The 19,342-nt window shown below is 35.3% G+C and overlaps 1 protein-coding gene across 1 annotated transcript in view; it reads right to left on the bottom strand.

The window, feature by feature from the left end:
* Positions 1-986: 986 nt before the first annotated feature.
* Positions 987-19,342, bottom strand: part of gfra4b (GDNF family receptor alpha 4b) — a 56,786-nt gene continuing 38,430 nt past the window's right edge. The window contains exons 2-8 of the mRNA XM_058798191.1: positions 17,638-17,913; positions 15,033-15,113; positions 11,294-11,639; positions 10,138-10,247; positions 8,726-8,860; positions 4,781-4,941; positions 987-2,419 (exon numbers count right to left, since the gene is read on the bottom strand). Coding sequence (XP_058654174.1) covers positions 2,279-2,419; positions 4,781-4,941; positions 8,726-8,860; positions 10,138-10,247; positions 11,294-11,639; positions 15,033-15,113; positions 17,638-17,913 — 1,250 coding nt within the window. The 3' untranslated portion in view covers positions 987-2,278. The remainder of the gene's footprint in view (positions 2,420-4,780; positions 4,942-8,725; positions 8,861-10,137; positions 10,248-11,293; positions 11,640-15,032; positions 15,114-17,637; positions 17,914-19,342) is intronic.

The following is a 19,342-nucleotide window of genomic DNA, read 5'->3' as shown; positions in this document are numbered from 1 at the left end:
AATTACTTCTCATGATGAATAATATAAATATTTTTGTTACCATATGCACTTTTAAGACTGTGATGTGTACTTGTTTTACTTGTTTGCTTTTTGCAGGCTAAAAATACGAATGAATGAGTGAACGAATGAAGACTAATTTGTAATGAACTGGAACATGAGCTAGGGAAAAACACTATAATTTTTGCTTGAATATAGGCCATTTTATTTAAGAAATCCATATCGGTGTCTGGGATCTAATCAATAAAACGTGTTAAATAGGATTGGAATGGAAAAGCTGCATTATAACTGGGCACAGGGCCAAGACGGGCTGCAGCATTTCTCCATGTGCGTCTGAGGATCTTGATATCCTGCGTAATTGGGTAACAGACCATGATGAAAGCAGCTGACTGAGTCTGAGTTATTGCTCTCAAAATCCGCTTCAGAACATCACTCAGCTTATCATTCCCTGCATGTGTCTATAGACCAAAACCAACAAGACATGAACTCACATTGTAATAGCTGAAGAAAAACACTAGTTTTCCTCTTTAAGATTGTACCTTATAAATATCTAAATAAAAGCAATCTTTGAATTAATTTTCTCACATTATTCCTATATGAATTATATAAATGTAACAAAACTGCAGTGTGGCTGTGTAGCTTGTCACCCTCCTTGTCAGACTGCATCTCCAGCATTAATTTCATAATTTAACACATTTGAAATAATGTACATTATGCTAATAACACTTATTTTATTTTATTAAATATGCAATTATATATATTCATATTTAACATTGATTATTATGTATTTGTATATACCTCTATCAAATATCACATAACATGTAGGTAGCAACATAATTTGTGCTTATCTTATTTAACGTGACTTTTATTTTAAATGAATAAACCAAAATTATATATATCTCAATTTGTTTTAAATTAATTTAATTACTATCAGTTTTATTATTATAGCACATCAGATGTATTTGTAACATAATTTGTACATACTTTTTTGTAGTCCAATACAAAAAAAAAAGAAAATTAACAGAGTTCTCCAAAAAATATATATATCTTAGTGGAATCAATGGCTTTAGCATGGTCAAATTTTGACAAAATGTTCTTCCCTTCCTGAGATCCAAATAATCCCCCTGCCACAGTTCACTTGATTTACCTGGCCATAAACTATCTCTGTGTCGGACGAGGAATCTCTATAGCTTCTCCTCTCTCTATGAATAACCGTTTCTCCACACTTTTGGCCCCAAGCATGTTTTTGACAAAAGACACAAACGCACCATGTGGAGTTTCACCTGACCAACTTTTCCACATTTTTATGCCAGTTTGCTCAATGTTTCTGAGGCACAAAGGAACAGCAACAGGCTTTAAATGAACCAGCATCTTTTATTAGTGCCATATGATGAACCAAAGAATGTTCCATAATGAGATTCCCAGCCTTCCTTTAGAAATATCAAGGGCTTTCTTAGCAGCGGCTGGAGCGGGAAACACCTCTCTTACCCCGTTCCCACAACACCAGCCCTCATATTCATGATCAGAACCACCAGGACTCCTCATAAACACACCGTATTATACATAAAGACACAGTACCGGGCAGGAAATCAGCTGTGGCGACGCCACAACAATGGTGAGTCTCCAAGATCGGTTATTTGAAGTAGCTTATGTCCCAATAGCACATTATGAGCTTTGGGAAGATACTGTTTACTTCCACCCAAAGCATTGCCATTCTATTATTGATCAGAAATAGCCTATGTCTTCTCTTCAGTCAAGTTGAACAGAATGATATTAAATCGCCGTTTTCCTCAAGGGGATCTCCAAACGGTTGAACTGACGCATGAGGAACTATAAAAGAAAGAAGAAAAAGCTTCATTTCTCTCCACATTTCATCAGGAATTGATTTTGGAGTGCTAGAAGGTTATTTGGCCTTTAGAAACTTTTAGTCTTTTGAATTGGCTCCCTACCCCACAAAAATATGATTTTACACTGAAACTCTCAATGAACAGCACAGTTTCATATTGACTCTGTGTGACGCTATGTACATATGTACAGGTAGGTTTTCCGCTGGCCTTTGTGTTTGACTAACCACATTCATTTCAAGAAAAGTGCCTTGCAAATTCAGATTCTGTAGGTTTAACTGGCGCTTCCACAGAAACAGAGATAACACGATGACTTCAATGTTAGAGAAATGAGGCCGGTGTGGACAGTTTCTCCAGCTCTGGAGCTGAACAGGTTCCAGTTGGTCCAAAATCACGGGCCATCATCAGAATAGATGTCCCAAAAGTCTTGAGTCTGTTTACTGATCACAGCGAAGCAAGAAGCTGAGAAACACGCAAATCCAGACAGGCAGCGACGCCATGGCAAACGCACGAGCCGAGTTCTGCTGCGTGTCGAAGGACGCGGTGGAGTCAGACCAAAGCCTCACCTTCGCAGAGTCCTGAGGAACGAGAGGAGAAAGCATTACCAGTTTGATTTGGAATGAGAGTTGCAAACCAGACTACATTTGCAGTTACCCCCCAAAAAAGGTTCAAGTTTAATGGAAGTTTGGTCATGTGCACATCAGGGTCAGAAATGTTTCCATTAAAAGACAACATTTAACCACTGGAATTGATTTCCAGCGACATGTTTTTGACCTTTGCAATGGTACATTTTAATTATTATACTAAATGTATCTATGAAAGTCTGTTTCTGCCACTGAATTTAAAATAAATAAATGAATAAAAAATAAATAAATTGAGACTTTTTAATCTTGCAATTCTGACTTCTTTTCTCAGAATTTTGAGATATAAACTTGCAGTTGCAAATTATAAAGTCCAATTCTGAGGGGAAAAAGATGATTTTCTTACAATTGCAGGTTTATATCTCACAATTCTGACTTTTTTCCTCAGAGTTATATTATATTATTATATATTATATTCCTATGAGTTTATATCATGAAATTCTGATAAAGTCAGAATTGATAGATACCTTTTTATTCTTTCATCAGTGTCGAAACGGGCCTCCATATGCATCTGTATTTAATGCCAAATATACTTAAATTTACTGTACTAACTAATTCAATCAGAATAGTATGACATGTTACCAATAAAATTGTGTCAACATTAACAAAAGCCATCTTTACACTGCAAAGGTGGAACAGAAGCTGCATCTGACATGGCATTTATGCAGGCTGTTTAATGTTGATCAAAGGTGACATACATGTATAATATTTACACAACAACTGCATAATGTGAATAGCCAAAGTACAAAAAAAAGAATATAAGAATATCAATATAGTGTTCAGGTGGTATACTGTAGTATATAGCATTAAGTTACTTTTAAAAAGTTAAAAGTATTACAATATGGTGTCACTCCATAAAAAAGTAAGTAATTGCATTACTTAGCTATGGGAAGTAATGCATTATGTTACTTTTGTGTTATTTTTTGCCACTTGGGCTGTGCTTGCTTATTTGTTTTTTGATAATAAAAAAGTTAGATTTTTGGCAACTGTACACCAACACCAACATTGAAATTGATCAGCCCCAGGCTGATAAAGGTGTCTCTGCACCTCACTTCTAATCTCTCTCAATATTTTGTTGCAAATTTAAAAGTAATGCAATACTTTACTAATTACTTGAAAAAGTAATCTGATTACGTAACTCACATTACCTTTAGTTCTTTACCCCCGACACTGAAAGAACACAGTGCTTCATTCTGAAATATTCCATTCACTCTTTTTATTCCATTTTAGTTGTATTAATCATGCAGCCCTGGTTTTACCATAAGAGACTCCCCATTTGCCATTTTGTACAGCTCTAGAGAAATTGTCCCAATTTTGCAATCTCGCAGCAGCACAGATGAAATAGCTCTTTATTGTGTAAAGCCGGTTCCTTCGGAGCCACACCACAATCAAGGCAGTTATGAACCCATAACCGAACAGCGCTCCATCTCTAACCCTCACCTGTGAGGTTTTGGCTGGGTTCAGAGCGTTCTGTTGCATTACTTATTTAAAAAAAAAAAAAACTCAGATATTTTGTTGCAAATTTAAAAGTAATGCAATACTTTACTAATTACTTGAAAAAGTAATCTGATTACGTAACTCACGTTACCTGTAATTCTTTACCCCAGACACTGAAAGAACACAGTGCTGCACTTCATACTGAAACAAGCAACACATATTTTTATTCCATTTTATATTTATTAAGACTCCCCATTTGCCATTTTGTACAGCTCTAGAGAAATCGGCCCAATTTTGCAATCTCGCAGCAGCACAGATGAAATAGCTCTTTATTGTGTAAAGCCAGTTCCTTCGGAGCCACACCACAATCAAGGCAGTTATGAACCCATAACCGAACTGCTTCCCATCACTAACCCTCACCTGTGAGGTTTTGGCTGGGCTCAGAGCGTTCTGTTGCATTACTTATTTTAAAAAAGCAACTCAGGTATTTTGTTGCAAATTTAAAAGTAATGCAATACTTTACTAGCTACTTGAAAAAGTAATCTGATTACGTAACTCACGTTACCTGTAGTTCTTTACCCCAGACACTGAAAGAACACAGTGCTGCACTTCATTCTGAAACACGCAGAGCATAGTTTTATTCCATGTTAGTTTTATTAATCATGCAGCCCTGCTTTTACTGTAAGAGACTCCCCATTTGCCATTATATACAGCTCTAGAGAAATCGGCCCAATTTTGCAATCTCTCAGCAGCACAGATGAAATGGCTCTTTATTGTGTAAAGCCGGTTCCTTCAGAGCCACACCACAATCAAGGCAGTTATAAACCCATAACTGAACTGCTCCCCATCACTAACCCTCACCTGTGTGGGTTTGGCTGGGCTCAGAGCGTTCTGTTCAGTCTCCATCGTGACAAACACAGTCGTCTTCCGTGGCCCTCGGTCCGTCACAGGGCTTAACCGCGGCAGTCGGGTGGGAGTGGGCGTGAAGTCCATTCCATTCCCAAACGTCAGGAGAGCATTCCCTATTCATGCAACAGACAAGACGTCCACATCATTTCCATTTGCAACTGCTCGTGTTATCAGACGCTTATTTGAATTCTGGTCTAAGCGGCGCTCAGTATTCTGCTCAGGCCGCGCTTCTGCACCTGCCTCTCCACATCCTCTCATTAACTCACAGATGAGTGGCTTGACCAAACATCACTCTCATCCGCTCACATCGCTCACTCCGAGAGCTGCCACTCGGCTGTCTGAGGAGTTACTTCATGTAAGAGATCTCTGTTTGAACAGAACCAAGCAGAATATTGCCACGGAGTCGGCCGTATTGATGAATCGCGATATATATAATACATAAGGACCTTCAGGAACGGGACTGGAGGAGTGTGATTGAGAGGGGGCTGGATATCAATCAGAGATTCATTTATGCTTGCGGCTCAGAATAAGCGTTGCACTTCAGATAGCTCTTTACATTTTCAAACGTCTGCGGCCTATTTAACGTCAGATGGTAAACGGCAGCAGATGATCTAAATACAGACTGTTTATAAGTGTTTCTTCGGTAACACTTTATTTTAGGGTCTCTTAACTAGTTGCTTATTAGCATGCATATTACTAGAATATTAGCCATTTATTAGTAGTAATTAAGCACATATTAATGCCTTATTCTACATGACCTTATTCTACATCCCTAATCCTACCCAATACCTAAACTTAACAACTGTCTTACTAACTATTAATAAGCAGCAAATTAAGAATTTATTGAGGGAAAAGTCGAAGTTAATAGTGAATAAGTGTTCCCTGTTCTAAAGTGTTACAGTTTCTTCTATATCGGTACAGTGAAGTTTTAGAAAACAAACTCACACATTTCACTAGCTGAATTTATTCATATGTCAATTTTATATGAAACAAAAATATCACTTTGCAATATCTCAAATCATATTTCAGTCAATGGTGGAAATTATGGTGGTGGGAATGATACATAAACATTTTTATTTTATTTTATCTTATTATATAATGATTTATTATTATTGATTTCATTGTTTATATTAATTTTATTATTAATTAATTATAATCACACACACACACACACACACATATATATATATATATATATATATATATAGTTTGTTTGTAATTTCATAGGTAGCATTTTATGTATTCTAAGTAGTTTGTGTTATAGTTAATAGGTTTTATGTAATTTGGAACAGAACTGACAATAAATATGTAATAGTGAATAAAAATAATTTAATATTTAAACTACCATTCAAAAGTAAGATTTTGGAGGGGGAATTAATACTTGTATTCATCAGAAGTGACTGAAAACTCATTTATAACATTACAAAATATTTTTTTTCGTTTGAACTTTCTATTTATCAAAGAATCTTGAAATCTATCATAGTTTCAACAAAAATATTCAGCAGCACAACTGTTTTCAACATTGATAATAATCAGAAATGTTTCTTAAAGGGATAGTTCACCCAAAAATGAAAATTCTGTCATCATTTAGTCACCCTCAAGTAGTTCCAAACCTGTATGAATTTCTTTGTTCTGCCGATCACAGAGGAAGATATTTTGAAGAAAGTTTGTAACCAGGCTGTTTTGGGGCACCATTGATTTCCAAAGTAGGGAAAAAAATACTATGGAAGTCAATGGTGCCCCAGAACTGCTCTGTTTCCCACATTCTTCAGAATATCTTCCTTTGTGTTCAGCAGAACAAAGACATTCATACAGGTTTGGAACTACTTGAGGGTGAGTAAATGATGACAGAATTGTAATTTTTGCAGCAAATCATCATATTAGAATGATTTCTGAAGATCATGTGACACTGAAGACAGGAGTAATGATGCTGAAAATTCAGCTTTGATTACAGGAATTATTATTATTATATTAAAATAATATGAACCATTCAATAAATCATTTTTGCACATTAAATTAAAAATTGTTTATATCACTCATACTCTAAATTATCATGTTTAACAAGGATTTTTTATTTTAAGATATAAAGGTGTTTGAAAAACTGAGATGAAAGCATGTGACCTTAATATAAGAAAAAGAAAGTATGTTCTTAGGAAATCTCTTAGTTATGATAGAAATCAACGCCTGGGATACAAAAGTGCACATAGTTGAAGAAACACCCATTTATTCTGTCAACATGGATTTCAAGATTAGTATTAAGGGTTAGGTAAAGGCAAACCCTAGATTCTTTAAAGAATTATTATCTTTGTACTTTACAATTCTTATCATAGTCCTAAAGATAAGATAAACCCTGTTACGAAATGCATCCCAATACAAACCACAGGCAGACAATCCTAAAGAGTGACACTCTTCAAATGCTTTTCACAAAGTATGTCCCTGTTCTGCTTAAGTGGAGAATCAGGACGCAAGCGATGAGAGACAGATGAGGTGATTTCTGAAATGTTCTGTCGTTTGAGAGAGGCAGGCTGACTGTTTGGTCTTCTGCGCAGTGGCGGTGAACGCTAGGTTGATGTGACATACAGTGAAACAGAGAACGTATGACTAATGGTGCAGTGAATAGCAAGAGGAGACCTCATACTGTTCTGTGCGGCAGTGAAGGACATTCAGCTTTAATACATACTTTAAAGAATTATAACAGTGTTTATGGGTGGCTAAAAGTAATTATATTTATGTCAGCATTGCCTGTTTAGAAAACGTTTGCATGCTATAAATGCATTTCCCCTCCTTGCCAACTGCTGTGGAATTCATTTGAAAATCTGCATGTGTTGTTTAAATGCATGCAGTGTTTAAGATTCATTTCTGAATTTAAGGTTCAGATACTTCTGACTATGATAAATAGAGATGCACCGATACTAAATCTCTCAGCCGATAGCGATAACCGATTATTCAGAATAATATCTGCCGATACTGATAATGATAGTTTAGTTTTCTTTATGAAAAAAAATGCAGCATTGTTAATGCGGGTTCTGTGTGACCCTATGAACCAAGGGCTAAATGATCTAAATGATTCGAAGTTCCGATATGAATCAAATGATTTGTGATACGTGATCTGACTGGAACGCTTCAAAACAGTGAATCATTTTGGGACGCTGTGATTTAACTGATTCTGAGTTTCAAAAAGCTCAGTTTCACAAATCACTATTCGTGGTCTTATCAATATTAAATATTTTGAGCACTGCAGTTCAACAGGAAATCAGTTCACACGCATCTGATTGACATGTAAACTGCACATTTCAGTGTTATTTTATTCTGTGGATATTTCAGCTGTTGACTTTGTACATTAACTTTAACAACAAAGTAAAGAGGGAAAAATGTATCAATCAACTGAACTGTGCACATACATATTTTAAACACTTCAGATACCTTATATGTTCTTACTCTGCCCTTGTATTAAGAGTACGTCCTTGAAATTTAAAGTACATTAACATCGTTTAATCAAAATTACTGCTAGGGACAATTTAGTAGTCGCTGGATAATGGTAGGGACATGTCTTGAGCATACCTACTAAATTCTACGCCCTTGGTTCATAATGTTGAATTGAACCTGCATTAACGGTGCTGCATTAATGCATTTTATTGCTGGACAACCCTAAATTTTCTTCACACATGTTGCTGTCTGACATGCTTTTCTGCTGCCTTCTGATTCTGACGTGTATCCCTAATGACAAATCTGTTTAAAACAGCCTGTGATTCTGCTCTGACATTACAGTGTTGACTAACAATAACCAGAGTCCTTCTACCGGACTACACATGCAACGTCCTTTCACATATCACATGATCGAGACTCAGATTATGACGGCTGACACAGATGATGTACAGTACAGGAGTTTTGACTCACTGAGACAGACGTTGTTGGTGAAATAGTCCAGGAAGTCAGCGCACTGATCTTTCAGATTCCCGCTGGCTGAACACGAGCACCAGGGAGACACGTTGGATGTGGAGTTGTCCACGTAGTTTGGCGTGATCGGGCTGCCTGCGATACCAAAATGCATAGACATTTGTGATTTCCCATAATCTGATCAATACACAAAATAGCACTAAAATACTGCATAACAGATATATGGATTTCATTAATCTAAATGTATACATATACAAGACTCTTTTACAGACTTGACTTATGATGACCTATGAATATTCTCCCTCTATATGGAGCTGTAATATTATATATATATATACTGTGTGTGAAACTGATGGCGAAAACTTTTAAATGATTAAGAATTAAAAAAAAAAAAATTTTTAAAAGTCGTCTCTTCAGCTCCCCAAGGCTGCAATTGTTAAAAATATACAGAAAAACAGCAATATTGTCAAATATTATTAAAATTTAAAATAAGTGTTTTCTATGTGAATATATGTTAAAATGTCTTTTATTTCTATGATCAAAGCTGAATTTTCAGCATCATTACTCCAGTCGTCAGTGTCACACGATCCTTCAGAAATCATTCTAATATGCTGATTCGCTGCTTAAGAAACATTTCTGATTATTATCAATGTCGAAAACAGATGTGCTGCTAAGTAATTAATAGTAAGGGTAAGTATGAATTTAAAAAAAAGTTTTATTTGATTTCTGAGAGATCATGTGACACTGAAGTGTGATGTGTGCTAAAAAATTCAGCTTTGCATCACAGAAATAAATTACATTTTAAAATACATTAAAAGAAAACAGTTATTTTAAATTGTAATAATATTTCACAATATTACTGTTTTCACTGTATTTTTGCTTGAATAAATGCAGCCTTTGTGAACAGAAGAGAAGTCTTTAAAAAATCTTAATTCCAAACATTTGTCCGCCAATGTAAAAACATAGATTTAATATTATATGTGTACTTAGAAAATCAAACTTCCTCTCAGAAGTATGTCTGTTGAATTGAAAATTTTGTTTGAAAAAGAGATTTATTTAAAAGGGATTCTGTTTGCTCAGTATATAGCAAATGAGCATGAAGCAGAACTAAACAAACAAAAAAGGCTCTATGTAACAGAAAGCCTCATAAAAAATATTGCTTTCAATCTATTTTATTGGGAAGTGAAATCAATCTCTCCATGACTTTAAAAGTGCCTGGGTAGTTTTATAGTCTCTCATCACAGACACACAGGTGTCCCTGTGTTTCTTTGAGTAAAGGGAATAACCAAGGCATCACTCTCCAAAGCAACTACATCAGCCTTGCTCCTGTATTACTGGGCAGCCACAATCATGCATGCAATTCATTTTCCAGTTTGCAGAACAATTGTCTAAAACAGCTTTAAAGTACTCACCTATCAGTCCAGTGTAAGCAATAAGACATGCTGCGTAGTTTCCCTGTTTGCAGCCGGTGGCAGACTGCTCTTCTGGCTGGCAGTCGTACTGAAACTGGGCCAAACGGGACCTGCAGAACAAGCACAGCTGTATATGCATGGACAGCAGCCAAGCAGACAAAAGAGTCCTAATAAGTGTGTCGGCCATACTGACATGATCATGGAGAACTATCACCGACGTCTAAGGGGCTGTTCACAATATGCTACTTTTCCATTGATTTTCTATACATCAAGTGGCAACCCAACACAGTATCAAAATTATTTCACATACACATGTAAACTAAATGTCTTTTAATATTAACTCTGTCCCCGCCATTCGGTTTTCTGTGGTTTTACTGTTATATGGTATAGGAAAGAGTTAATATTAACAATAAAGAAGACATGTATACTCACTTTTAGAGTCCCTTTACATTTTGATTATTAAATCATAGTCCACTGTGCAGTTAGCACTGTTTTCCATATTGTCTGTGACGCTACCAGAATAGACATGTCTGATTTAAATGCCAACGTCCTGACAACATCTTTGATATATAGTCATCATCATAATCATAGTGTGCCGCTTTTCTTGACGTCATTCTATGCATCTGAGTCCGTTAATCACCCACTAGAAGTAAAAAATGCTACCTTGCAAGCAAATATTATTTTTCATTGCTGCAACTGATTAGCTCCCATCTCTAATACCAATTAATCATTAGCAGATGGCTTTTTCTTGGTTATTTATAGCCATAGACTGAATGGCAATGCATGTGACTGTCTGAGGATACAGAATATTATTTGTGTTCAAGTGAGGACTGAATTTGACTTCATCTACCCTTCACTGCTCAATATTTAATGCACAATCGTGAGGTTTTATCTGGACCAGTCAGACTTCTGAAACATTTCAGGGTCTCACAGCTTTAATTTGTCTGTCCAATGCCCATTTATACAGACACAAATTACGAGGAATGTGAAGAAAAGCTCTTTTCTTATCGGCAGTAATACGTGCATGCTCTCTTTTCTCCAGACAGCTATAGAAAAGTCAAGGCTTTCTTTACCCAGAGAAAAGAGTGCATGCAAGGTGAGTTGTTTAATCCTGCTGCCCACGCGAGACATGGCTGTCCGAGCCTCTGAAACTGACCTGCAAACATAGTCGGCCTTACAGATCCTCATCTGGGAAAGGCAGCTGGGTTTATCTTCCCCTTCATAGGAGCAGCTGGGCACGATGGTCTGTCGCCGTCTCTCTGAACAGGCCATGTCGCTGCAAGGGCAGAACAGCAGCTCGTGGGTGTACTCTGGAGGCACGCGGTCGAAGAACCGCCGCAAGGCCTTGTTGCACCTCGATCGGTTACACAAACCCGACTTGGTAGAGGGCTTGATGCATGTTGACACGTACTCAGTACGCAGTTTCTGGCACACATCGTCGACATTGCAAGCTTTGGCTGCGTCCAGGCATCGGTTCACTGTTGTCATACCGAGCTCAGAATCTGTGGAGAATTAAAATGTTTTTCAAATCCAATCTCTAAGACTGACTGAAGTGATCAAATCTGCTCTGTTTGGTCAGAGAGTGCAGTCGATATCCAGTTAGTCTCAGCCTCATTGGATGAACCAAACTTGTAATGACAAAACCTACAAACTTTTTATGCAGTTTTTGTACAGCCATTAGACCTAAGGTTAGACGCCATATTGACCACCATTTTACGCGGATGAAAACGGGGCTGTGAGGAATGAACTTCCAGTCTTGATAAAGACTGGATTAGGACTGGGCGTTGTGACAGTATAAAGCGCCTCTCGTTAAATATTTTGCCATATTGTTTATTTCACAGCATGCAAATATATCTGTGTAGCATGGTACTACTTAAAAGTTATATACACCTAACCTAAGAATGATAAAGAAGCATGCTTGATTGCATGAGGTTAAATAGACTTATTAAGCGCAATAAGCAGTGAAAAAGAACTCAATGCTCAAAGCTCTCTTCACGATCGTGCATTGTGCTAATGGTCAAATACACAAAAGACAATTATGTCAAAATTCCCATCGTGTGGACTATTTACATAAACACAGTCAGGTATGTGTTCAATGAACATAAACAGTTGGGTGAAAACCAGATGTGTTTCAGTATCCGTGCAGTCGGTCTTAAAGGGACAGCAGCCTAATTTACCTGCTGCAGCCTGTGACATTAATGTTAATCAAATAAAAGAAGGCAAAGAGAAAATCACTCACTGCTCTTGACAGAATCACTTTTGTATCTTTAATAAGAATCAATTCATATTCGATTCATACAGTGAAGACTATGCAGTGTTTTAGTACACTTAATTATTTAATTTCCATAATAGGCCTATTTCTGACTATACTGTAGTTGAAAAACTTAAGTTTATTAAATTTGTATTTTTGTTCTATTGTGTTTGTAATTTGCTTCTTTGTTCTTCATTTTAATAACAAAAAATGAAATCAAAATAGCTATATCGTTATCATGAAATAAACTTTTTCATACCGTAAAATAAGATTTTGGTCATATCACCCAGGTGTATACTTCAGTCCTAAATCACAACTTTGACAACTCTCAACTTTCAGAACAGTTTTACGGCATTTTTGTCTACTGACTTTTTCCCAGAAAGACGTTTCATCAACAAGCAATATGTTGTTAATCAACAGTACAATCTACTGAACACACACACTTCGATCCCTCACAGCCTCATTTTCATTTCTGTTAAAAATGTAATTTTAGATATGTTCAGATGTCCGCTTTCTTGCACAGACCTATTGTTTCGCTTCATAAGACCTCAATATATCGTCAGGAGCCACGGGTATTAATTGTGTTCCTTTATATGCTTTTTTTATTCTCAAAAACAGGCAGCTGCTGACTTGCATTTTACGAATCACCAAGTATCACTGTTTCAGCTAAAAATCTTGTTTACTGCTCTACTGAAGAAAAAACATCACTTACATCTTGGATGGATTTAGGATGAGTAAATTAATAGTAAAGCACAACACATACCAAGGATGGGGAACTGCACATTTTCTCACACTCATGTCCATGATGACATTTTGACAGCGAATTTAAGCTCATCGTCATGCGGCAACACAGAGATCAGCGTCATTTTCAATTCACAAGGACTGACGATGGAGAGGAGCAAATGGTGAAAGCATCAAAAAGGCGACAAACGTCCCATTTAAATGAGAAGTGAAGAATTTGGGCCGACAGCCAATCTCTGCGATGCTTTTTGCTGTTCAGACTTCAAACAACTAAACAGATTTGAGTTGGACACATCAAAACATCAGACTTCAATGGTTTTTTGCGGCTCCTTATGTTCTTCTTATCAAGACCAGTTTTGGCTGCTATATGGCTCTTTGGAGATGTAAAAGTTCTTCATGTTACATTATAGGTTCTTCTGATGAGTGTTTTGATTTTGGGGTTTTGTAAAGCACCAAAACATGAATCGATAAAGAATTTTTTAAGACTTTTAAAGATATTAGGCCAGTATTATTAATCATTTATATATTATTATTTATGGTACTTATTAAAAAAAAAATGTATTCGCTTTTATTTTTATATTTTCAGTTTTCATTTTAATGTTAATAATAATGGTTTAGCTTAAGTTTTAGTAATTTTCTATTTGATTTTGACATTTTTGTTTGAATTTTTGTATTTAGTTTAAACTATTTAAACTATTTCAATCAATATATCTAATCTTAATAATCTTATATTTATCTAATATATAATTTTTATAATATATTATAATAAATCTAATATTTAAAGACAGAAACAATATAGAAAGTATGATTTTGTTTCTCAAAATCTTTTTTTCTTGTTTTTTTACGTGGCTTTAAAGCATCCTCTTTGGTTGTAATTGGAAATGTTATTTTTTTAGCATTATTGGATTCATAGATGTTTTGTGGGACGAATGCATTCGGTCACCTTTGCACGTGTTGTGGAAAAGGAAATAAACGCAGGAGTAATGTGACCCGAGGTTCAGATAACTCATATGGGCAGACTAGTTTGAGTCACAAATCATTACGACCAAAGGAAATGCCTCATGATGTGAAAGGAAGTCAGGAATGAAAATGAGATGGAACAAATTAAACGGAATGCTGTCGAAACGTCTTTCCAAGAAATCATTTTAGCATTCCGATCGACATCATCAACCTGAATAGCCTGAATCGTGACGGTAATGCAAAATCACAGTAAATAACTAAGGCTAAAGTAAGTAAAACCTGAGGAAAGTGAAAATAAGCAGCTCACTCAGACTCTCTAAATCTCTCTTTGTCTATTTCATTACGATTAATAATCACAGCAGAGCCAAGAACGTCTGTCCACATCATTCACCTAACAGCTTTGTTGATTCTTACAGAGCTGATGAAAAATCCAGTCCAGACACAAAGCTTCAACAAACAAACTGAGCATCTATGACTAATTTTCAAGGGGCAGCTGAACAAAAACAAGGGTAGAACTAAAGGAGATGACAGAGAAAACAAGTTTCAGAGCAACACTAATACACAACGACTGAGACTCTCCCGCACCGGAGACACGTTTACACTGCTAATACACATTTGCGATGTTAATAAAATGTCGGAATGTCACCATGATATTTTAAGTGAAGACTGTTGTTCTAGGGCCCCTGTGTTTGTGTTTTTTATTCCAACTCTGTTTTTTGTTAAATAAGTCTATTTCTAAGTCCTGAGCTCCATTCTAGTCTCTAGTCAGTCAAAATACAAAGAGGCTTTAGATAAAGACACATTAGTTGCAATTATATAAGAGTTACTTGTCTCAACAAGCTTTTTAATTAAAAAGCATTTTCATATTTGATTGTATCTTTGTTATACACATTTATCCATATTTTGAAAGGTTGTAGGTCATATTGTATGAAACGGATCTTACCTGCAGTGATGGAGGCCAGACGGACAAAGTCATAGCCTTTCTCAATCGCTTCATATGGATAGTTCTCTACCAGGTTAAGCCCTGCAAGAACAAACAACTTGAGTAATTAAATCATATATGAAATGTTTTATACTGAGCTATATATTTTAAGGGGCCACATGGAGTCCAGCGAAGGTGTTTTTCACAAAAACAGACATAATTAATTTTTTATGATGTCCTTTCCAGGTGTGACATATGAGATGATTAGTTTGTCTGTCCACAGTAAATGTGAAATTATGAAATGCGAACATAGTAAATACGTACAAATTGTAGTCTGTTACTGATTCCAAACTTCATGACAAAAATTGTAGTTAGTAACGTAATCCATTACATTACACATTTTAGGTAATATAATCAGACTATTTTTAGATGACTTTTGACCTACCATTTTTCACACTGATTTAAAGGCCAATACCATATTGATATAAAAATATAAAGAGAAAGGAAATATATTCTACTCGTTGTTATTAATAACAGAAAGTGCATTAATAATTACATTATGTCAAGGTTTCCCAAACTGGGGTTCATGAAAGAACTTGGTTTGTTTTCTTTCTTTTTTTCTTATCTATTTTTAAAATTGAATAAAATTAAATCATAAGAATGTAAAATTAAAATGAATTTTTTTTTTTCCCATTAAAATAAAGATGAAATATTTAATTTTTTTTAATAATTTACTTTAAGTAAATATATTAGGTGAAAGGGGTTCCGTTGACAAAAAAAATCGGAAACCCTGCATTACATAAAAATCAGCGAAATTAGAAATAATGTGAATTTGTTCATTTTAATGTGTTTGTAGTAATGTAATTGTAATATAAAATAATGCAATCAATAAAAGTAACTGTAGTCTGATTATGAGTATTTTAAAATGTAATATAATCTAATTAGATTAAATATAATCTAATTACAAATATTTATTTTTTTTTGGAATCTGATTATGTAATCCAGATTACATGTAATCATTTACTACCCAGCATTATACCAATAAACCACTGCTTTGACAGCCATTCAAAAGTAGCCACGTATTCTGACACAACTAAAACTTTCTGTAAGCGACATGTAAATTTCATATATTTTGTTACAAATGTTTTCCCGGTGTCTGATTTTATAAAGGGCTCTTAAAAGTGTGAAATGGGCTTATATTTTTCCATCTACAGACCAGTGAGATTTCACTGCGAGCCAGACGTGGCAAGAAACGCATCAAGAAAACCAAGCAACCGGCAAAATGTCCTGCTGCGGTTGGTTAGGACATCAACTTCGATTAAATTTGAAAGAGATTTTAACATTTACCGCTTTACTGCGTCACGCCTGGCCAGGACACAGTGTTACATTTTTATAAGGTTTTTCCATTCTGTCGTTGACACCTTTAAGAATTCTACATGTGTACGACCCGTTTGGACTGGATAACAGCTGCATAAGACTGCATGAGGGCAGGTCAAGTTACTGAATGCCATATGAGTGTTTATAGGCAGTCATATGTCATATGTTAATATGTTCATGCTTGTAATGTCAATGGAATGGGAATGTCTGAATTACATGTTTTTACAGCTTTCCTTCAATAAAAGGTTGGATGGGTTTCAATAAAAGGGAGTTTTGTGAATATTAGAGATTTCAAAATGTCAGTGAAAAAACATGAACATAATTATTTAAATCATTTTATTTCTATATATATATATATATATATAATGATTTCAATAATTATGATCATGAACAAAAAAAAAATGGTAACACTTTATTTTAGGGTTTCTTAACTAGTTGCTTATTAGCATGCATATTACTACAATATTAGCCATTTATTAGTGGTAATTAAGCACATATTAATGCCTTATTCTACATGACCTTATTCTACATCCCTAATCCTACCCAATACCTAAACTTAACAACTGCCTTACTAACTATTAATAAGCAGCAAATTAGGAGTTTATTGAGGGGAAAGTTGTAGTTAATAGTGAATAAGTGTTCCCTATTCTAAAGTGTTACCAATTTTTTTTATATATACAGTGTGTATATATATATATATATATATATACATATATATATATATACGTACACCCCTAAATAAATGAATACTTTTACTCAGCAAGGAAGCATTAATTTAATCAAATGTGGCAGTAAAGTTTTTTTGTAATTACCAAAGATTCCTATTTTAAATAAATGCTGTTCTTTTGAACTTTCAATTCATCAGAGAATCCTAAAAAAAAACTTGTGCCACAGTTTCCACTGTTTTTAACTTTGATATTAATCAGAAATGTTTATTGAGCAGCAAATTAGCATCTTAGAATGATTTCTGAAGGATCATGTGACACTGAAGACTGGAGTAATGATGCTGAAAATGCAGCTTTGATCACAGCAATAAATTACATTTTAACATATATTCACACAGAAAACAGCTATTTTAAACTGCAAAAATATTTCACAATATTTCTATATTTTTGAGCATATAAATGCAGCCTGGTGGGCATTAAAAATATACTGCATTCTCTGTATACATATATACTATTCTATATACAGTATTTCTGTGTATATCTTAGTATTTAGACATAAAGTAATATATTATCATGTTATTCACCATGCATGCCAGACTGGTGGAGACTCCAGTATATGCTGAGACAGTTTTTCTCTCTCTTCATGCCTCGTCTGCATTGGCAGCCGTGCAGAGGGCTGGACAGCAGGGCAGAGACAGCGTTTGCACACTGACTGCGGGCTCCAGGGCCGAGTTTCATGCTGCCGTTACCGGCGACGCACTGGCGCAGGGTCCGGAGACGCGGGCTGCAGGTCTCATCACTGGAACAGGTGTCTCCCGCTATGAGACAGTCTCTCCCCGCAGAAAGCAATACCTGCAAAGCTAAAGGCAATAAAGAAGGGATTTTTGTCAAATTCACCATCAAAGCTTTGCCAGATGTGGTTTACTAGAGGTGTACAGTGTATTTTATTGATATCATTTAGAAAGCAAACAACCAACACGGCAATATCCATCTTGTCAGCATAAGAAACAGTGGCCACCAGACACAAACGTCTCCATTTCCATCAAATAACCATCAGGTTTCATAGGCTACCCACAAACACCTGCACTTCATTAGATACAATCACATCCCATCTGTCGTTCAAATGTAATTATTCACTTTCATTAACTACAGCCTGCTGATCCGGGTCTTGTCTGTTACCATACTCTCTGTGTTGTTTTTGCAACATACACTCTTCATAAATTGCATTTACAGTACCTGCATTCTGTATATTGATATATATTTGTATAATTTATGGTTTTTAACCATGTGGTATTATGGTCATTTTGACCCAGAGAGATGCTAGTTAATGTTATTGCATTGGACTAAAACTAAGACTTTGTTTACACAAGGTATAAAAACTTTCCAAAAAATGTTATTTTTGTACTTTTTTGGGATATTTCACACCTTGTTACACACCTTGTTTTCACACCTTGTTACACTTGTGGTGTTCCCAGTCAAAGCTATCAACTTGCACAGGTTTTATATTTAGGTTCGGAGCTGATTGATCGTAGGCCTTGTTGATCTGAGCTTACGCACCTCAGTTTTTGAGTGAACACTGCCAAAATTATCCTCAGTGTTGGGAAAAGTTACTAAATGTAATGCATTTCAATATTGCATTACTCCCTAAAAAAGTAACTAATTGCATTACTAAGTTACTTTTTTATGGAAATTAATGTGCAGAAGTAACTCGCATTACTTGTATTATCAATAATGATTTTTTTTTTCTTCATTTAAAAAATATGAAGTAGCCTACATAAGCTCAGGCCTATGACTAATCAGCACCAAATAGAAATACAAAACCTGTGCTAATTGAAAGAAAACAAGTTGACAAAGATTGAATCCGATATTTGTTGATAATATAGCATAATGGGAGATTTGCAAGCAATTTGTAAAAAGCCGGACTTTTTAAACCAGTATTTTCAGCACAGCAGGATGTATTTGATATAACTTGAAGCAGAATGGTTTTTATTGCAGAAAAGTAGGGAAAACATCTGACAAATGTGTGATCATGATAGTAAATATTCAAAATCTTTTGAACTATAATATTATTCAAATTTGTAGGCCAGTTACAGGCGTCATATATATTGCATAAGCATTTGCTTTTATTTTATATATCATACATTAACTGGTAAATTTAAATGACTTTAGAATTTGAGGTCAGTAACACGATAAGCTTCTAATCCTGGAGATGTAACTTGGCACTGCCTAGAGAGTCAGAATGAATGCATTTACATAAAATACAAGATGTGACACTCAAGAGTCGTTTCC

The sequence above is a fragment of the Onychostoma macrolepis genome, chromosome 14, assembly GCF_012432095.1.
Source record: "Onychostoma macrolepis isolate SWU-2019 chromosome 14, ASM1243209v1, whole genome shotgun sequence".
Taxonomy (NCBI): domain Eukaryota; kingdom Metazoa; phylum Chordata; class Actinopteri; order Cypriniformes; family Cyprinidae; genus Onychostoma; species Onychostoma macrolepis.
The sequence above is the reverse complement of the archived record's forward strand: the minus strand, read 5'-3'. Positions and strand labels throughout refer to the sequence as shown.